The following is a 22,745-nucleotide window of genomic DNA, read 5'->3' as shown; positions in this document are numbered from 1 at the left end:
AAGAAGTGTTTATTAAAAGCCATCTAATAATTAATGTTTAAATAGAAATGAAGTAAAAAGGAACAGAACAACATTTTAGTGAAAGTAATCAATAGAGGTTGGAGACAAAGACTCCTGAAAGTCAAGAAAGTTCAAATTCCATTAAGGTTTCTGGAGAACCTGGAAGAGTCAGGAAATGTAACATGGAGAGTTAGTACTAATGGATTTTTTTTTCATGAATGTGTAGTGATGCAAATATTTATTTCTTACCTGGAGGGTTGTTAAAGAAAAAAAATCACACATTGAAATTCATCTGCTTTATTTTAATAAGAATTTCAGGTTTGTACACCACACCTTCCTCATGGCATTCTTCATTTCTGTATTTCTCAGTGTGTAGATGAGAGGGTTCAACATAGGTGCAATCACAGTGTAAAACACTGCAAACTCTTTGTCATTCACAGTATCAGAAGGAGGGAGATAGGTGGTGATACAAGGAACAAAGAAGAAAAGAACAACCATGACATGGGAAGCAGAAGTGGAGAGGGCTTTACGCCGACTTTCAGATGAATGCTTCCTAAGATGATATAATATGATGATGTAAGATGCCACTAAGACCAGAAAGGTTAGCAAAGAAAACATTCCAGTGTTAGCAATGACTAAAATACTAGCAACATGTGTATCTGTACAGACAAGCTTTAAGAGGGGTTTTGACTCACACATATAGTGATCTATTTCATTAGGTCCACAGAAAGGTAACCTGAGGATCATGAAAAGCTGACCAACAGAGTGCCAAGATCCCACCACCCAGGCAGTCAGGATCAGCATGTTGCATCTCTGTCTGTTGACAATTGTCATATAGTGTAAGGGTTTACAGATGGCAACATAGCGATCAAAAGCCATGGAGGCCAAGATGAAAATCTCCACACCTCCCAATAAATGAAAAAAGAAGAGTTGAGTCATACAGCAATTGTAAGAGATTGTCTTCCTAGAGGAAATTAGGTCACTAATCATCCTGGGAACCGTAGATGAAGTGAAGCATAGATCAGAGAAGGACAAATGTAAAAGAAAGTAATACATGGGTTGCTGCATCAGATGGCTGTATGTGATGGTGATGAAGATAATGAAGTTCCCCAGGAAGATTGCTAAATAAAAGATTGTGAAAAGGACAAAACAAATGGCCTTCATTTCTTTCTTCATCAAAAGTCCCCGGAGAATAAATTCAGTGACATTGTTATGGTTTTCCATGAATTGAAAGTAGAGATGACTATCCACCAGTGAACCCTGAAAATACAGAGGGAATGATAAAACCTAGCTAGTGTCAAATGTATAATTCTATGTGAGCAAAATCAAATTCCACATCATTATAGCAACACACCTGGTATTTTTTAATCTGCTACCATTAATTTTTAGCATTTTTAAATGAGAGGCTCAAAGATAGCCTTAAATTATGTTTCTCATTCAAAAGTTTCTAATATTTATTATTGGTCCAACAATGCTTTCTACGCCAAGAAAATAAACAGATATCTTCAGGTTCAAATTATAGCACAATCGGAAAGAGATTTCAATAGCCAAAGAATATAAGGGCTGCATTTTGAAATTGAAGGAAGTCATTTCTTAAGTCTAATCGACATGCAGAATTGGTGTAAATACAGTTTAATATATATATATTATATATATATATATAAAACATAAATGCAATATAATTAGAATATATTTGATTAAAAAGAAAATTGAATAATAAAGAAGACTTATAAATTTCACTTTTTAAAGATAGGGATTCTATCTAAATTTGGTCTATTTATAAGGAATAAAACTTAAGGTGTAACTGTAAGTAGCAATGTGCACCTTTTAATATTATTTTTATATTTATAATTTTTATTTATATATAATATTATATATGTCACATATATAATATTTATAATATTATAGGAAAGGTAGAATTAACATTGAGGGGATATAAAAAACAACAGATTCACAGGCCACCCCCTACAAATAGAAGTTAATTACTAGATTAAATTAAATTATCTCCATATTTTAATTGATTAAATAATAGTCTTCAAGGGACTAGCACACACCCATATTATGTGTTGACTAGAAATCTGATGAATAAATATAAAATTTCTAGAAATACATTAGAAATTCTTAGAAAACAGTGAAAAGAACGACAAACAGAACCTAGGTAAAACTCATATTGGTAGAACCTACATACCATGTGCTATTTAATCATACATTTTTAACTCAAAGTAATGTCCCACTATAATCAAGTCAAGACTACAATCTCAACTATTAAATGAGTGCTAGTTCTTGGATCCAGGTATCTACTCATACATTTCCCAGAGCCCTTCAATCACTAGGGAACCAAATATCCAACAGACTTTATCCACTTTTCAATAATATTTAGAAATATTTTTAGTTCTTCTATTGAAAGTAAATCTACTTCTTTGCAACTTATATCCAGTACTTCTTGCTTGATCTCAAAAGACATATAATTATTTTTTGTCAATTAATTCCTTTATGTAACTGAAAATGGTTATGACATCTGGTTTGCCTTATTGAAATATATCCATTAATTTCAATAGAGGCTCATGCTATGATGATAATATACTCTACCATACTGATTGCCTGTGGGTACACAGGCTATTCTAACAGCCATGACACAAGTCATCTCCAAGTAATCTACTACCTGGACAGTCTCAGGAGCTGGTTTGCCCCCCTGAGAGATAAGGTGAGCTGGAGTCCTTGGGAGCCAGAGTCCTTGGAAGCTGGACATTCCACCCCACTGACCAAGGGCACTAGACACAGCTGTGCCTTATCATCTCCTCCCTAATGTACCCTCCATCCTGTAATGCAAGACGCTGCAAATACACACCACTTGCTCCCCCCACAATTACCTCATTATTCTTTGTTCTACCCTGGAAGACCTAACAGTATATATGTAATATCTAAGCAATAATAAAATTGAGCTGGAGGCATAAGGCAGTAGTGGCCTGACTCCTTATTCTCAGCTCCCCTCCTGGAGGGAGGTCGCCGCTGTGGGCCCCGAGGAAGCAAGCCACAACAATTGCCCTCTTCTGATAATTATATATCTTTGCAGTGTCGTTTGCCAAATATAAAACTAAAGTTAACATATATTCCAGATTCCAAAATTCCAAGAACAGAAGTGTCTATGTAGGCAAAATGTAAGTGATTTTTAAATTGCATAAAGGGAATGATTTGATCAGGGACATGAAAATATAGCTTCCTTCTTTTCTTTCTGTATTTTTCTCTCCCTCCCTTTCTTTTTTGTACCTTTCTTTCTTCCTTTCTTTTCTTCTCTAACAATTAAAAACATATATGAAGTGTAATATAACATTATTTCTTTTGAAGTGATAAAGTATCTCAGAGTTAAATAAAAAGAGAGTAAAGAGTATTTATTAGATTTTCTCCTATACATACTTAGTTGTTTGGAAAGAAGCCAAAGAACAATCCTCATTAAAAATATGGGATTCCTTGTGAACACTTTAGGATGAATACAATTCTTTCTACTGCCAGTGACTGCTAAGAGTAAGATAGAATACCATAGAAGCAGGAATAGTCTGTAATATGGTGATATTAAGTTGATAATACTGGCTTCACTTTACTTTAAAAAAAGAAATTTATAATTATAATAGAGATAACTCTACACCTCATATGTACCTGGTGACAGACCAGATAGTCATATATATTTTTCACCCTCCCTTAGTGAGGATAGGGAAGTTGGAAATGACTTGGTGGGAATTAGAGAAAGGTAGTTTTGGGGAAAATGACAGATTGAAGAATAGAGACTGTGATTGTATAGAGATGACCCAGATGATATCATCCATATTTATGAGCTAAACAGACCTCTCCCAATACCATTAAAATTTTTAATTATTTAATATATTAAGATTATGATTTTAGTGCAAATGCATATAAATCAACAGAAACACATATCAAATTGGAGATTTCTGATATTAAGATAATGATATAAGATAAAAGAAGGTATATTAACCTGGGAACCTTGGATGAATATCAGAATAACTGTGATGTTGTTTAGAAAAAAAATTTCTCCTTTTTAAAATAGATTTGGTTCCTACTGTAATCCTAAGAAATTGTGGTATTTTTGCATTTAACAACATTATTCTCAGCTATCCATAAGATTATTCTGACAGTTAAAGGCTATCCAGGACAAAAAAGATGGTTAAAAATACCTCACTGCCTAAGGAAAATCCAGTATTCAAGGCAATGAAAGCAAATTCAATCCAGAAAACAACAGAACAAAAAAAAGTCCACAACTCAATTATGCCATATTATAAGAGGTCAAACTTATCACCTGAAAAATTAAACTGATACCTGAGGGAAGAAATGTTGATAAATATTGATCTGAGTACTCCAATACAATGATTGAAATTATCTTCCAAATGCTTTTCCACAACTTGAACAAAGTTGTGTTTTTCATGGTGACATTAACTCATTAGGATAGAAAGCAAGGCACATGATGGCTCCTTTCCATCTGAACCAGTGAAGAAAAATAGCAATCAATCAATCAAGCCTGAAAGTCTCTAACTCCTTGGTAAACCTTGCCAGAGCAGAACCTTTCAGGGAAGACTGAGCATTGCCTGTACTTAAAGATGTGTTAGAGTGAAGGAAGATGGGTTCCCACAGGATTTTCAAAGCAGTCCAGCACGTGGACATTACTAACAAGGAGCAACCTTTACTGCTTGGGGACATCTCATTAGGCTTTTACTTTTTAGTGGTGATGAGGCTGCATTATTACTACCTATTTTGGAAAGCAGAAAGTCTCCTTCCATTCAGCTCCCTTCTGGGCCCTTTCTGTTGAGAATGTCACAAGGACTGTAGAGCACTGGGTCTGGCAAAAGAAAGGCTTTAACTGGATATTGCAAATTCACAAAACTGATGTTTCCAATATCTGAATGTATCCAAAAAGTATTCATGGCACATAAGAAAACAATATGGACCTCTCTGTAGAACATTAATTATTATTAATTATTAATAACCTTTATTAAATGCTCTCCCCTTTCTTTCATTGTTCCTTTCTTCTTTATCTTCTTGTTCCCCCCTTTCCTGTTTCTTCTTTTTCCTCATTCTCCTGGGTTTCCTGATATTCTTCCTGAATCTTTCTTTCTTTCTTTCTTTCTTTCCTTGTTTCTCTCTCATTCTCTCTCTCTCTCTCTGTCTATCTCTCTTTGTGCCTCTGTCTCTGTCTCTTTCTCTATCTGCTTCTCTCTGCATCTCTCTCTGTCTCTTTGTCTTTGTGTCTCTTAGCCACTGTCTCTGCGTCTGTCTCTGTCTGGCTGTCTCTGTCTCTGTCAGTCTCTGTCTCTCTATCTCTCTTTCTCTCTCTGCCTCACTCTGTCACTCTCTCTTGACATGATGCTATTGCATTTCTCTTCCTGCCTCTTGCCGGATCTAAACACATTTGCTTGGAAAACTTGTCATCAATCACATGATTTCTCCGAGTGTATATTTACATGTTCCCTCTTTAGAAGGAACATTTTATGTATCTATACTTCATCACTTAATAATTTTCTAGTACCTTAAATAGAGTTAACTGTCTGATACAAATTCCTTCCCAATATGCAAATGCATTGCATAATGTTCCTCATCTCAAATGCTTTATTTCTTACTGTGTGTTGGATACCACAATCTGAATGTTCCTAAGATATCTCAAACACAAAATGCCCTGCTAAATTCCTATTTTTTCTCCTAAATTATTTTTTTTTGCAAGGCAATGGGGTTACGTGACTTTCCCAAGGCCACACAGCTAGGTAATTATTAAGTGTCTGAGGCTGGATTTGAACTCAGGTACTCCTGACTCCAGGGCTGGTGCTCTATCCACTGAACCACCTAGCTTCCTCCTAACTATTTTTTTCTTAATGTCACTATTCCCAAAATCATTTTCCTGAATACTAAGATATTTTGGTAACATTTCTCTTCTTATTATTTACTCTTTTTGATTGACCTTATCTAATAATCTGCCAAAACTTGCCAATTTTATCTCTGATTCATCCCTTCTTCAGTATAACTTTCTTCAGAATGACCCTTTATCATCTCTTGCCTTAAATAATACAATGACTACAAAATGATCCACTTGACTACTGTCTCCAGTCTATAATCCACCCTTCAACCAGCTGTCAAAGTGCTTTTTCAAAGAAGAATTCTCTGTAAAGGGCCAGCCACAGGGCGTGATATTCACATATCCTTGGTGAACTTCTTCATCAAAGGCATGTATGGATTATTGCTCATTGTATGGTTCTGTTGGCTCAACAGTGAACCCTCACCTAGGATAAACTGTGGCTCCAGGATGTTTGCAAAGGTTTCTTTGATAGAAGTATGCATTCTTCTATGAACAAATATTGTAAATTTACCCAGGAACTTGTAAAACTGGGTCTCTTTTAACCTGTCATTCCTGAGATAATTTCTGCTATAAAAAGTCTGAGTTTCCAAAAATAAAATTGGTAGATTTTCACTTCCCAACTTCTTCTGTTTGGTTGTGTTCTCTACCTGACCTGACTCTTGTATATTCATGTCCAGACATGCACCAGAGCTATTGAAGGTGATAATTCTCAGTTTAATAACATTCTGAGCAAAAAAAAAAAAAAATTAGTCAGATCTTAGTAGTCTGAAAAAACTGAAAATTAGAATACAAAATTTGTCTATTTGATATTTAAAGACTTCACAGCTTGGTTCGTTACTTTCCAGTCTGAATATGTATTAATTTTGATCTTCTTTCTCTATTACATCACTTAGTGGATCTAATAATCTATTTTGTTCCCCATTAAGATATTATTTTTTTTCCCGGGAATAAACTGTTCTAGACCTCTATTATCATACTTTTACCACACAAATGGAACTGAATTTTCTCCAGACATCACCACATATGCAAAAATAAACTCATCTTCTTCCTCAAACTCTACCTTTACCCTAAGTTCCCTATTACTGACAAATATATTAACAGTCTCTCAAACACTAGACATTAATCCAGCTGTGCTCCTGACTTCTCTTTCATTCTAGTTGTTCACCTCTGCCTCCACCAATATCCAATCAATTCTTAAGTGTTACCTTTTTTATCTCCCTTAAATCACCTGTATATGTGATCTATTAACCTCTTATATCACAGATACTTGGTTCTGGTGTTCATCAATTCATGCCTAGATGATTGTAATAGTATTTTGCTGTGCTTCCTCATATAATTCTTATTCTACTCCAATTCACGCTATTTTCACCTGCACACTGATTTTTCTAAAACACATATGATCATAGCACCTCCCCATTCAACAATTTTAAATTGACTCTTTTTTGTTAATCTATTGGAAAATACAAAATTACCTTTTTCATTTTTATACACTCTCTCTTTTTGCAAGGCAATGGGGTTAAGAGACTTGCTGAAGGTTACACAACTTAGTAATAATTGTCTAAGGATGAATTTGAACTCATATCCTATTAATTCTAGGCTTTGTGCTTTATCCACTGTGCCACATAGCTTTCTAATATCTCCCAAGTCTTCTTGGAGGTTTTGAAAGCAGTAACTTCTATTATTTTGTCTTCTTCTGATTATATATATTTTGATTTTCTGTAGGACCATAATAAATGTCTATGATCAGAATTATTTCTTCTATCAGTTGCTCATTTCACCAGCATATGAATTGATTTTTAACTCTTTGCTAAGGTGAGGCTCTGCTTCCAGAAAGGAGGATGCACTGTTCTAAGCATTGGGGAATTTTTGCAGCTGTTTCAAACTTTTCCTCAAGCCAATTTGGGATTTTGTGAATCCTAGTGTAATAAAATATAAACGTTTATTTCGATGATACCTCATTTTAAAATTTACGAAGGCGTTATATCCTTAAGCAAAGTAAACTGATTTGTGCTTCCTGCTTTGTTCAGACTGTACATAACAATGTTGATGCACATGAACAATACCTTGTGAACCATTGCTTTGCATAAGTTAGCTCCTGGCAGAATTCTCAACTCCCTGATTCTGGATTGTTTAATATTACTAATATAGCATGCATTGCAATTAACCTTTAAAGAGGCATTTTTGAAATGTTTAATCATATTGAGATAGAATTATATTAAAACCACAATTTTTGTTCTCTTCAATGTTGCTTTACCATGTAGAGTCAAAGATCCATTGGAGACTAGTGCAACTGCTATTAGAATGTCAGAAATACTAACCATACCATATATCCATATTTTTATTGGGACATCAAAGACAGTCTTTCATACCTTAAGGCTATAGTTCTCTGTATCCTGTGTTAGACTACCTTCACAGAGTTAATAATAATTATGGTAATGTAGATACAGTTCCTTCCTATGACAAAGTTTTCTTTACGATGGCAGGTCAACACCTTCTCTACTACTTATTTTCATTTCCTAATGTGTATTTGGGGGTGGCTAGGTTGCCCAGTTGATATAGTATTCCTTATGAATTCAGGAAGACAATTCATTAAATACAGCTACAGACACTCACTACCTAAGTGATACTGAGAAATACTTAATCCTGTTTGCCCTAATTTCCTCATTTGTCAAATGAGCTGGAGAAGAAAATGGCAAACCAAGTATTTTTGCCAAGAAAACCTCAAATGGAATAAGGAAGACACAACTGAAGCACCTCAACAAGAACAAAAGAATATATTACCTAGAAGTCTATGCGTCTGAATAATATATCAATAATTACACAAAATGTTTACATCAGATGAGGGGCTTGAGCAGAGATATTACTGCAGGAGGAGACTAGTCTTTGAAACACTCCATTAAATTAGTGGGCAGCAAACTTCCTAATGACTGTTCCTTGAACCTTTCTGAAGTCACATTGGTTTTCAGAGAGGTGACCTTCCAGGTGAAAAATCAGACTACTGGGAAGGACTCTGGAAAGAAGCTTAACAGTAATGATTAAAGAGAACACACCTGTGATTTTCAGAAGAAATTCTAATCCCTTTACCTTTACAGAGTTGGACAAGGGCAGCATTCTTGAATTCCTAAGGGAAAACTCCTTCATGTCATATAATCTGAAAAATTTCAATCAGTATTTGGATGACCAATGCTGCCCCCCCACACACACACACAGACCTACACCTTGTAAATCTCATTTGGAATCTCTATTCCATAATGAACATCAGGTGTTTTGACAAAGGAAAGGAAGGCAATGGCATTAGAAACCTCTCCTTCAGTTGGAACTTCAGTGAAGGATGGATTGACTTCAATTTGAGATAGTCAATGTTTTCTCCATTGATGGATAATGATCTGTAAGAACACTATGGAAGTATTCAGTCCATCTTTCTAGAATCATGTCTCTATCACTAATCAATGTTACTCCATTAGCACTTAGTAGTTGAGATGTTTCATACTTCTTTGACCAATAAATAGCCTTCAGGGCACAAAAGTACTTTGGAATGTTTTTATAGGCTTTAAGTTGAATTTCATCTGCCTTCTTACTGATCTGAGTCCTTCAACTCTCTGAGCTTCCATTGTACTTTATTTTTCATGGAATTAATTGATATCTTCATAGAAATAGATGAACTATCCAACTGATAAAAATTGTGGATTTCTCATTTTTTTATTTAGTAACTTCTGTATTTTCCCCATCATTTCCATCAAATCAGTTATTTTGGTTGCTTGCGTTCTGACCCAGATGGACAAATGCAGTTCTACATGCCAAATCTCTGAAAGCTGCCACCTCTTTTTCTGCTCCACTGTTGCCTATTCTGTGTTAGTTCAAATTTCCCTCCAAGTTAATACAAAATTATTCCTCTCACTCTAATCTCTTGTCATTAATTCTTCTAGTAGTCATTTTGCCTTGGGACTTCCACTTAGGTTGAAGTGAATTCTGAGTTTGGAAAGGATGAGACTGTGATCGAACCAGTACTCTGTATAACACATTACCTTTGCTACTCTCACATCCTCTCTGTTTCTTCTCCATGCAATCACATAGATGCCACTGTTTTCTCCAAGAGTGGATCTAGGAAGTTCTCTTGTGTTTTGGTATATGGGATGAGGTCATGTATTGTACAATTCTGCAGTAGTTTGTGACAATTGCTGTTGCTGTTTTCAACTCCATTCTTCCCTAGAACTCCTTGTCTTCTTTGATAATCTGAGTGTCCTCTAGCATTAAGGTCACCCCGAATTATAAGCTTGTCCTCTTTTGGTACATTGATGATAGGGGTCTCCAGGTCTTCATAAATTTTTCCTTTGACTTGATCAGGGTTTCTCATGGTGAGATCATGGGCACTGATGATGGTAACATGGCGTTTTCCTGCAAGTGACAATCTCATTGTAATGAACCTGTTGCTCACTCCTTTTGGCAGACATTCAATTTCGGTGACTTAAGTGATTTTTTTTGAGTGATACCTTCTGGAACTCTTAGGCTGTTGTAACTTAAATATAGCATTTTTGCCAGTTATCAAACATTTATTAGCATACTCTTATGTGTATTTTTTAACATTTGTCATTTTATTTATTTTCCAATCATACACCATAGTAACATGTATCCATCATTTTTCACAAGGCTCTGAATTCTTCAATTTCCCTACTCCTCCCTTCCCTCCACCCCCCAAGGCTGTTTAATAGTCTCTACATTGTTTCCATGCCATATATTGATGTAAATTGAATGTGTTATAAGTGTAAACATAAGAGTAAACATAAACCCCTGCCCCCCCCAAGAAGATGAGAAATTTCACTAATAGAAAAAGAGAAAAAACATGAACTTCAGTCTATGTTCCAATTTCAATTGCTCTGTCTCTGGAATGAGTTACTTTCTTTATCATAAGTCCACCAGGGAAGTTGCTTCAATATTTTTCCCACAGTTTCCATTAGTAGCTGTACCTTCACTCTATTTCTCCCCAATCTCATTTATTCTATTCTCTCTCTTCTTTCATCCTGGCCCTGTCCAAAAGTGTGTTGAATCTGAGTAACCTCTCCCCCGATCTTACCTCTCTTCTATCACCTATTCCTCCCCTTCCCTACCCCATTCCCACTTTTCCCATCCCGTTCTTCTTATTTTTCTCTAGGGTAAAATAGATTTACTCACCCTATTAAGTGTGTTTGCCATTTTCTTTCTGAGCCATTTCTGATGAGAATGAAGTCTCACTCATTCCCCCCTTGCCTTCCCCTTTTCTACTCCATTGAAAAAGTTTTTTTCTTGACTTTTATGTGAAATTTCTTAGCTTCTTCTTCTTCTTCATCTCCTTTTCCTTTCTCCCAGTACTTTCCTTCATCACCCATTGATTCCATCTATTGACTATATTATAACATTATATTCTGCTCCTTCCTATGTCCTGTCTATTTATACTACTTCTAACTGCTCTTATAAATTAGAAAGTTCGTCTGAGTTATCAATATCTTCTTCCCATGAAGGAAGACAAACAGTTCGATATCATAAAGTTCCTCATAGTTAGTCCTTCCCGTCCACACCTTCTATGGTTCACCAGAGTCCTGTACTTGGAGATCACACTTTCTGTTCAGCTCTGGTTCTTTCAATAGGAAAATTTGTAAATCCCCTGTTTCACTGAAAGTCTATCTTTTCCTCTGAAACAGGATGTTCAATTTTGCTGGGTAGTAGATTGTCGGTTGTAAACCAAGATCTTTTGAGATCTGGTATATCATATTCCAATCCATACATAGATGCCGCCAGATCCTGTGTAATCCTGACTATGGAGCCTTGGTAGTTCAATTGTTTGTTTCTGGCAGCTTTTAGAATTTTCTCTTTGATTTGGGAGTTTTTGAATTTGGCTATAATATTTCTTTTGGGATTTCTTTTAGGAGGTGACCAATTAATTCTCTTGATTTCTATTTTACCATTTGCTTCTAAGATCTCAGGGCAATTTTGCTGTATTATTTCTTGAAAAAAGAAGTCTAGGCTCTTCTTGTCATCGCTTTCAGATAGCCCAATAATTTTTAAATTATTTCTCTGGATCTGTTTTCAAGGTTGGTTATTTTTCCAATGAGATATTTCACATTTTCTTCTAATTTTTTGCTTTTTTGGAAGAGTTTTATTTCTTCCTGATTTCTTACAAAGTCATCAGTTTCTGTTAATTCCATTCTGAATTTGAAGGAGTTATTTTCTTCAGAGAGATTTTTTTTATTTCCTTTTGCAGATGGCCAATTCTACCTTTTAAGGCATTCTTCTCCTCATTTGACTTTTGTTTTGCTTTTTCCATTAGGCCTAAACTGTTTTTTTAACATTATTTTTTTCAGTGTATTTTTTATATCTTTCACCAAGCTTTTGATTTGGTTTTCATGATTTTTTCTACATGGCTCTCATTTCTCCTCCCAAGGTTTTCTCCATTTCCCTTAATTGCTTTTCAAAGTCTTATTTTGAGTTCGTCCATAGTCTGAGCCCATTTTCTATTTCTCTTGGAGGTTTTGGATATGGAAGCTTCAATTTTGTCATCATCTCAGTATGTGTTTTGTTCTTCCATGGGGCTAAATTAATTCTCTATGGTCAGATTCTTCTTTTTTCTGTTGTTTACTCATTTCATCAGCCCAAGACATCACTTCCAAGGCTTTGGGTTGTTGGTTCTTTTTGGGGGGCACACCACGACTTGCACCTTTATTCCTCCAAGGTCTTATGTCCTCTTGAGTATACTTTGATATGTAGATGGACCCCAGTACTTGCCTCTGCCCTGGGGCTATAAGGAGGGATCCTGCCATCTTAGTATGGAAGTCCAAACTGCAATATCTGAGTGTAGGCAAACAGCAGACTCCTACCATGAGGGACAGCAGAGAAATATCTGCAGACTTCCCTTACTGTCTCTGGGGGTAGAGGCTGCTTTTGCCAGATTCTCACTGAAGATGCTGTAGTCAGTGCTCCTCATTTCACACTCATTCTGGTGTAGCAGAGTTCTCTCACTGACCCTTCAAGCTGTTGCTGGTAATCTCTGGGCTGGACTGGGTTGAGCTGCAGCCGTGGCTTTTTTCCCAATCCACAGTATTGGTGAAACACACCTTTCTGGCAGGACTTCTAAGTTATCCTGGACTGGGAAAATATATCACTCAGTCTGTCTGTGGGTTCTGCCCCTCTAAATTTTGGCTAGAGTCATCATTTGCTTGTTTGTTTGTTTTTAATTTAGGGGTAAGGACTTCCTGGGAAATGCTGCCTTCATGCAGTCATCACCCCCTAAATTCAGCATTTTAATATGTTTCCATCTATTTGTAAGCCATGTTTTTGGTATGACCAACCCCCATTTTACAGTTCAGAACTTTGAGGTGACTTGTTCAGTAACATTGTTCATTGTTCAGAGGAAGAAATATTGGGCATGGAAAAAAAGACTTTTCTCTTCATGGGACCATCCTTTGGCCAAAAAGAACATAGAGAAAGGAGCTCATTTTATACTGCTTGCTTCTTAGTCTTTTTTAAATTGATTAATACTACCAGAGATTTAATGTAAAAGTAAACATCATTCCACCACTCCCAATAAAGACAGAGAAATCTCCTGAAAAATAAAGTGAGGGAAAAAGAAAAACAAAGTACTTCAATCTTTGTTCAGATACCACCAGCTCTGCCTTTGAAATGGATAACTTTTATCATAAGCCCTTCAGAACAGTTGCTTCAATATTATTCCTTGCAGTTGCCATTGCTAATCATTTTTCTTTCATCCATTCCTCCACACTACCATTCATTCTATTCTTACTCTCCTTTCACTTTGACTCTCTGCAAATGGGTGTTGTGGGGAAGCAAAGGGATGCAGTGGACAGAGCACAGGCCCTGGAGCTAGGAGGACTGCAATCCAAATATGTCCACAGACATCTAAAAAACACACTTGCTGTGTGACTCAGCAAAGTCACCCAATAGCACTTCCTTGTGAAAAAAATTGTGCTCTATCTGGTGACCCTCTTCCATGAATTTCTTTCTAATCTATCACCTATATCTGCTATTCTCTTTCCCATCCCCTTTCTGCCACTCCTTTCCTCTCCATTTTTCCACTAGGGCAAAATGGATTTCTACTTTCTATAGAATCTTTATATTGTTTCCTTTCTAAGCGACTTCTAATAAGAATAAAGGCTCAGTAATTCCCCCTCATATCCCCTCCCCAATTTTATTCCATTAAGAACCTTTTGAATATCCATAATTTTGCCTGAAAGAGGATGATCAGTTTTGTTGGGTAATTCATTCCTGGTTGTAATTCAAACTCTTTTACCTCCAAGAATATTGTATTTTAAGCTCTATGAGCCCTCAACATAGGTGCTACGTCCTCTGTAATAATGACAGTAGTGACATGGAAATTGAATTGTTTCTTTCTGGATGCTTGTAATATTTTATCTTTAACTTGGAAGTTCTCCAATTTGACTTTAAAACGCTGTAGAGTCTTTTTGGAAGGGAACTTTTTCAGGAGGTGATTGGTTGATTCCCTCAATTTTTACTTTACCATCTGCTTCCATGATATCAGGGAAATTTTCCTAGAGAAATTCTTTTAAAATGAAGCTTAGACTATTTCCCTGGTCATTACATTCAGGTAGTTCAATAATTTTAAAATTATCTCTCTTGGATTTGTTTTGGAGATTGTTTGTTTTTCCGATGAGATATTCCACATTTTCTTCTTGTTTTTTATTTTTTTGGTTTTGTTTTATTGATTCTTGATTTCTCACAAAGCCAATCAGCTTCCCTTAGATCAATTCTACATTTGAAGTCATTGTCAGTTCTGCTTTTTTTTTTGTCATAGACTGAGCCCAATTTCTATTTTTCTTGGAGTCTTCAGATGCAGGAATTTGTACTTCCTCATTCTCTGATTGAGTATTTTGATCCTTCTTGGGATCATAGACAAGGTATTTCTCAATAGTATTTCTCTTTTTTCTTGGTTTACTCATTTCTCCAACCTGCGCCTGGTTTTGGGGTGCCTTCCTGAGCTTTTGATATTATTGGGACACCCCCTCACAGGGATCTAAGTGTGTGAAGCTCTGACTTCCCTCCTGGTGTGTGAATAACCACAAGCACACTCCTCTGCCATGGGGCCTAGATTGAGATCAGGATCTGAATGTGGTCAGATCCCCAGAGTCCTGTTCCAGGCACAGAGGACAGACCTCAGAAGTCTCCCCTACTTTCAATATGCTTCAGTTGCCTGGAGACTCCTGCTTGCCCACTTCACACGTTCTTCCAAGTCCTGGTTCTGCTGGTGCTACCAGGGATGCCAGTGTTTGCTACCTCTGCCCCAACCATGCTGAATGCTGCAACCGCTCTTAGGGCCTGGGCTTCAAGCACTTGCTCTGGCAGAGGTCCCTCCCACTGATCCTTCAATTTGTGCCTGGTATTCCTCAGGCTGTATGTCAGGAAACCGCCCCTGCTGCCATGAGCCATGGCTTCCAGGCAGCCTGAGGCTGCCTCTAGGAGGCTGAAGTTTCTTCACTCTGGTGGGCCTCTCCTCTAACCCCATGGAGTGGAGACTTTCCACTATTTTCGAGGTTACCCTGCTCTGGAGAATTGCCTCACTGGGTCTTTCTGTGGGCTCTATCTTTTGAAAATGTAGTTAGAGTCATAATTTTAAGAATTGTGAAATATTATGGAAAGACTATATAGGCAAGAATCTTCTCCTGTCACCATGTTGGCTCCACTCCCCTAAAGCTAACATTTTAAATGCTGTATTGAATTAGAGTGGAGATAATGGGCATCCTTATTCACCCCTTATCTTTTGGAGAATGTTTCTTGCTTATCTCTACTACATATAATGCTCCCTGATAAGGGCAGTTAGGTAGTTCAGTGAATAAAGCACTGGTTTTGGAATCAGGAGGAAGGGAGTTCCAATCACTTGACACTTACCAACTGTGTGACCTTGGACAACTCACATCCAGGGGCTGATTGCCTCACATCCAGGGTCATCTCCAGAAGTCCTGGTTCATATCTGGATACTGAACTCAGATGACTCAGGAGGAAAAAGTGAAACAGGTGACTTTGCACAGCAAAGTCAAATACACTTCATGTGTTTGTCATGACATCACCTCCCTGATGTTGTGGTCTTCTATGAGAATGAAGGACAAACATTATTATGATTATGGTTATTACTATTATTATTATTTTATTATTAATATTAATGTGTCCTGATAATTTTAAATAGATCCTGCTTATCATTTTAAGTAAAACTCCATTTATTCCTTTGGCCACTCATGGTTTTAATAAGAATACATGCTGCATTTAAAAAAAAACTTCTCCATCAATTATTGAAATAATCATACCTTTCAGATAGTTTTGTTAAGTAGCTGTAATGTCTTTGCTAAAATTTAATTTCAAAATTTTGCATCAATATTCATTCAGGAAAGTGATCTATAATTTGTTTTTTACATTGTTTTTTTAATGTAATTTTAGATCTCATAAGGCTAAGCCACCTTCTTTTGAACTTTTTTTCATTGAATCCCTGGATTTTCTTGACTTTTTATTCCTCCATGTAAATTTACTTACAACTGTTTCTAACTCATTAAAGTAAGTTTTTTTGAATTTTGATTGGTAAGGCTTACTAAACAAGTAGTTTAGTTGTGGTAGTATTGTCATTTTTATGATATTATTTCAACCTATCCATGCACAGTTGATGTTTACCCAGTTACTTAAATCTGATTTTACTTGCGTGAGAAGTATTTTGTAATTGTTTTCAAAAATTTTTGAGTCTGCCTTGGCCGGTAGACTTCCAGGTATTTTATATTGTCTGAGGTTCCTTTGAATGGAATTTCTCTTTCTAGCTCTTTCTGCTGTAGCTTGCTAATCGTATATAGAAATGTTGACGATTTATGAGGGTTTATTTTTATATCCTAGTACTCTGCAAAAATTACTAATTATTTCTCAAAGTTTTTTAGATGATTTCTTGGGATTCTCTAGGTATATACCATCATGTCATCTGAAAGAGTGAGTGTTTTGTCTCTTTCTTCCCAATTCTAATTCCTTCAATTTCTTTTTCTTCTCTTATTGCTGAACCTAAGATTTCAAATACAATATGGAATACCAGTGGTGATAATGGGCATCCTTGTTTCACCCCTGATCTTATTGGGAATGCCTCTAGCCTATCACCATTGCATATAATGCTAGTGGATGTTTTCAGATAGATACTGCTTATTATTCTGAAGAACAATCCATTTATTCCTATGCTCTCTAGAATTATTAGAAGGAATGGGTACTGTATTTTGTCAAAGGTGTTTTTGACATCTATTGATATGATCACCTGAATTCTGATAGGTATGTTCTTGATATTAAGTATACTAACAGTTTTCCTAATATTGAACCAACCCTGTATTCCTGGGATAAATTCCACTTGATCATAATGTATTATCCTAGTAATAACTTGTTGTCATTTTACTAATATTTTATTTTAGATTTTTGCATCTATATTGATCAGGGAGATAGGTCTAGAATTTTCCTTCTCTTGTTTAACTCTTCCTGGTTTAGTTATAAGCACCATATTGGTATCATAGAGTTAGGCAGAGTTCCATCTTCACCTATTTTTCCAAAGATTTTATATAGAATTGTTTGATAGAATTCATTTGTGAATCCATTTGACCCTGGAGAATTTTTCCTCCGGGATTTCAATAATGGCTTGTTGGATTTCTTTTTCTGCAATAGAGTTATTTAGGTTTTTAATTTCTTCTTCAGTTAATTTAGACAATATATATATATATATATATATATATATATATATATATACATACATGTAAATATTCATCCATTTCACTTAGATTGTCAAATTTATTGATATAGAGTTGGGCAAAGCAATTTTGAATTATTACTCTAATTTCCTCCTCAGAGGTGATGAGTTCACCTTTTTTTGTTCATGATACTAGTAATTTGGTTTCCTTCTTTCATTTTTTTTAAAATCAAATTGACCAGAGATTTATCAGTTTTATTTTTTTTCTAAAACACAGCTCTTGGTTTTGTTTATTAGTTCAATAGTTTTCTTGATTTTGATTTTATTAATTTCTCCTTTAATTATCAGAATTTTTAATTTTGTATTAAGTTGGGGGGTTTAATTTGTTCTTTCTCTAATTTTTTAGTTGCATATTTAGTTTATGGATTTCTTCTTTCTCTAATTTTTTCATGTAAGCATTTAAAGATATCATATGTCTCTTCACATCTGTCTTGAGTGTATTCCATAGGTTTTGGTATGTTGTGTCATTATCTGGGATGAAATAATTAATTCTTTCTATAATTTTTGCTTGATCCATTCATTCTTCAAAATAGAATAGTATTTCATCTTAATCACACACCACAATTTGTTTAGCTATTCCAAAATTGGTGGGCATTCCCTCAAATTCCAATTTCTTGTCACCAGAAGAGCAATAAATATACTTTTTTGTATAAGAATAAATAACATATCTATATCTATATATCTATATATATATCAATTTCTTTATCTCTATCTATCTATCTATCTATCTATCTATCTATCTATCTATCTATATTTATAGGTCCTTTTCCTTCCTGTTTTTCATCTATTCTGTAATAAAGACTTGGTAGAGACATTGCTACGTAAAAGGGTAGGATTGGGTTTTATAGATTGTCAGGCATATTTTCAAATTGCTCTGCAGAATTGTTGAATCTCCTCATAAAACTTCCAACAGTGCATGTATGCTTCAGTTTTCCTTCATCTTCTCCAACATTTATCATTTTTTCTACTGGCCCTCTTAGCCAACCCAATAGGTATAAGTTAGTATGTCGGAATTATTCCAACCCACATATCTATTACTAATAGTGAGTTTGGATCTTTTTTTAAGTGATTTAAATAGACAGTATTCATAACATCATCTGAAAAGTTTATATTTTGTGAACATTAATTGAGGAATGACTATTTTTTTTGTTTGACTCAGTAATCTATATTTGAGAAATGAGGTCTTTTACAGAGAAACCTGTTTTAATATTTTTCCCACCTTACCATTGCTAACTGTATTTCTCCTTTTCTCTCTTTATCCTATTATCCCCATTCATTTACTCTCTTCTCTCTCTCCTTTTACCCAACCCTACTCAAAAGTGTTTTGCATCTGACTACTCCCTCCCACAATCTTCCCTCCCTTCTATCACCTACCTGGGCCCCCCCACTCTCTTTCTCCCATTCTTTTCATCTCCTACTTTCCTCTTGGGAAAGAGATTTCTCTACCCAATTGAGAAGTCATTTTATTCCCTTTCTGACTCAATTCCAAGGAGTGTAAGGATCACTCAATTCCCCTCACCTCTCCTTCTTCTAATCCACTACAAAAACTTATTACTTGCTTCTTTTCTGGGAGATGACTTGCCCTATTCTTTGGTCTTTCATTCTTTTCTTTTTAGTTTTTTATTTACTGAAAGCAATTGGGTTTGAGTGATTTGCCCAAGGTCACACAGTTAAGCAATTATTAAGTGTCTTCACCATATTTGAGCTCAGGTTCTCCTGACTCCAGGGCCAGTGCTCTATCCTCTGTGCCACCTAGCAACCTTGTCATGCATACTTGAAAAAGATATTGTCATCAGAGAGACAATGCCATGACAAGTGAATGGGATTTGAGTGAGGGGTTGCTGTGCTAAATCACCAGCTGTATTTATAGTTCAGAGCCATATGGGTCCATTGTTCCAATGTGAATAAGGAGGATTGTATGTGAGGCAATCAAAGAAGCTAGGGAGCATAGTGGATAAGGTACTATCCCTAGAGGCAGGGGAACCTGAGTTCAAAGTTTACCTTGTGCATTTTACACTAATTAGCTGTGTTTTTATGATTGTGTATGTTTACATATATGTGTATGCTTCTGTATACATGCAGATTCTTGTGCATGGATACATATATGCATATTTAACTATATCTAATTTTCTACTGATAGGTAATGGAAAGATAGATAGATAGATAGATAGATGATAGGTAGATAAGTAGTGTCAAAGTGTAATGATTCTCAAAACTATAATTGTTTTGGCTTCTTTAGAGAGTACTCAACCTTCCTGTTTTAGTCACCTTTGCCAATAGGTAAGAAGAGAGGATCCATGAATATCTTCCTCCTTTGTCAATTACAAAATCAGGAAGATAAATAATTAGAAAGTTGTAAAATTTGTCCTACCCTCATGATGTTTAAAGTTCAGGAAAAGAAAATATTCTGTAAAGATGACAATCTTTGAGGGCAACAGACAACTTATTAACGTGCAATGTCCACTGTCAGCCCTCCATAAAGATTAATGATTTTGTACAATCTTGGTTTTTGATAAATAAACCATTCTTTCTATGTTTGGGTGGACCTTTACCAGAATGACTTCCACCTATATGTTAAAGGTAAATCCTAGAGAATAAAACATTACGTCTGATCAACATTTTCTGACATTTTATGTTAACCCTATATCTTTAATGTTTATGATGGGCTAGATTGATAGACAGACATACAGTTAGATGGACAGACAGAGAGACAGATAGACAGACAGAGTAATGAAATTAAGAAAAAACCCACAGCTTGAACTCCTTGTGTGTCCTAGAAGGGCCAGGGAAGCAGAATAAGAAATAGTAGGAGGGAGGGATATTCAGGGAAGGAACAGCCTAAGGAGTCTGTTACATAAATTCTTTAGCATAACAACCAAAAATACTTTGAGAAGACTGGGAAGGGTGGAAAGTACTAATATCTGATGAAAACAGTAGTTTTCAGATGCAACAACCATGGAATAACAAAAGATCAATGCTCCCTTGCATTGACATGTATCAAGCATAGCATAAGTGTCCTGTAGCACCTCTGATGGCTGCATTCAGATAGAGAGACAGAAAGTGATACAATGTAAGAATGAGAAATGTTTGGGTTAGGGTCAGCATATATTGCTTTGAATTGCTTCCCTTTGTTCCAGTCTTCTTTCCCTCCTTCTTTCTTCCCCCACCCCCGAAACCCTCTTTTTAGTCTTCTTGGACCTTACTCATTGTCACTTTTCTATCCATTGACATTGAACTCCATTAAATTCTACAAAGAAGACACTCTAAATCTCACCTCTGGACATTTTCTCCAACTGTCCCCCATGCCTTATATGTTCTGCCTCTTCATATTTACCTTTTCACTATCTAGGATTTCTTCTAATCATAATTAAATCCCCTTCTTTTACATGAAGTCTTTCCCAATCCATTTTATTGATTATTGATATCAATGACTTCTTTCTCTTATTGACTTATTTATCTTGTGTGAGCTTGTTTGCATAGGTGTCTGATTACTGTCTCCTCCATTAAAATGGGAGCTCTTTTACCTCCTTTTGAATCCTCAGTGCAGATTACAATGCTTAGACTAGAGTAGAAGCTACTACATGTTTATTGACAAATATTTTTTTTTCCTTTCTTAAGACATCTCTTGGGAAGTATAAGAAACAGTTTATGATCCCTTTATCCTTCTCCTACCTTTAGCCTATCTAGAAAAAGAAAATGCTTGTTTTTTCCCAGATATTCAAAAAGAAATAATTTAGAAAAGGATGCTTAATCTTAAAATATTAATAGCATTATAGGTAGCCTTTCTGTTAATTGAGGCTATGGATTTTCCCTTGGTTCAGATGGGTATCAGATGTTGGCAGATAGTGACTTTTTTTAAGGACCTTAAAATCTGGGTGAATGCATTATAACAAGATTTCCTGGAAGATATTCGACAGAAAGAATAGGAATAGACACATCAGTTAAAGTAACATTGTTGTGAAGAGGAGCCAAAAAGACAAGGAGATGTTAAGATAGTGGAAGCTCACTGAACGTCAAAGGGAAAAATTGATAATTTCAAAGTTTTACCCAAGGTTGACCCTTTAGTATAGACATAACTGACCTTTGCAAGGAGAAGGCTCTTAGCTATGGAAGAATGACTTCTGTATAGAAAATCAAAAAGAGAGATTGTCATTCCCTTTCAAACCCTGAAAATTTATTGAATGATAATTAAATTTTGAGTATGTGAAATTACAATGTAAATATTACAAATGGCAATCTACTTCATTCATCTGGATATCTATTTTTCATTGAGGCCTGGTTGAATTTTTAAAATAAAAGGAACCTTGCAGCTTGATGAAAGAGCCTATCATGGAAAGCATTATTTCTCTTTGTTCCCATTTCATATGTTCAAGAGTTTCTCCCCTTGATAGGCTACAACATTACAAAAGGCTTCATCTTTAAAACTGGGGGACTGAAATAGTCATCCTCTCTTTCCTATTCCTCATTCTAGAGATGGTAAGGGCTAACTCCAAGTATAGCTACAAAGAACCAAATGAATGATTGATTCATGAAAACTTTTGACTTATCCTGCTCTTAATGTTGTTCTGTGATTCTGAGAAATGTGTCAACAGTATTTGTCTTATTCTTTTTATTTACCCTTCTCATTTTCAATAGTCATGAAGGAAACACCATGGGACATGGAAGCTTTAGCCATGATGACATATATAACATGAATGTAAGTCAAATTTTGCAATGATCCAGTTCATTATTGAAGACTTGAGAAAACAGGTTGTCAGGTACTTTAGCTTAATAGGAACACTAGATTTGAAACTAGGGCAATACAATACAATTCAATGAAACTATAAGACTAATACCCTCTCTTTATGAGAGAATAAAGTGGTAAAAAGAAATATTTATGAAAAGCAATCTACTGATTAATGTTTAAGTAGAAAGTAGTGAAAGCAATCAATGGAGATTGGAGACAAAGACTTTTGAAAGCCAAGACAGCTAAAATTCAAGCCAGGATTCAGTAGCGCCCGGGAATAGTCAGGAAATGAAACATGAATACTCAGTACTAATGTATTATTTTCATGAATGTTGTAATGCAAATACTTATTTCTTACCTGGAGGACTGTTAAAGAAAAAAAAATCACACATTGAAATTAATCTGCT

At 35.5% G+C, this 22,745-nt stretch overlaps 1 protein-coding gene across 1 annotated transcript; it reads right to left on the bottom strand.

Annotated features, from left to right (window-relative positions):
• Window positions 1-297: 297 nt before the first annotated feature.
• On the bottom strand, window positions 298-1,224 carry LOC141519641 (olfactory receptor 4P4-like). The gene has a single exon (XM_074231820.1). It carries the CDS (start codon window positions 1,222-1,224, stop codon window positions 298-300), a length of 927 nt encoding a protein of 308 aa, XP_074087921.1.
• Between the last annotated feature and the right edge of the window lie 21,521 nt (window positions 1,225-22,745).

Source organism: Macrotis lagotis, chromosome 3 (genome assembly GCF_037893015.1).
Source record: "Macrotis lagotis isolate mMagLag1 chromosome 3, bilby.v1.9.chrom.fasta, whole genome shotgun sequence".
NCBI classification, from domain to species: Eukaryota; Metazoa; Chordata; class Mammalia; order Peramelemorphia; family Peramelidae; genus Macrotis; species Macrotis lagotis.
This window is presented reverse-complemented; position numbering and strand designations above follow the sequence as displayed.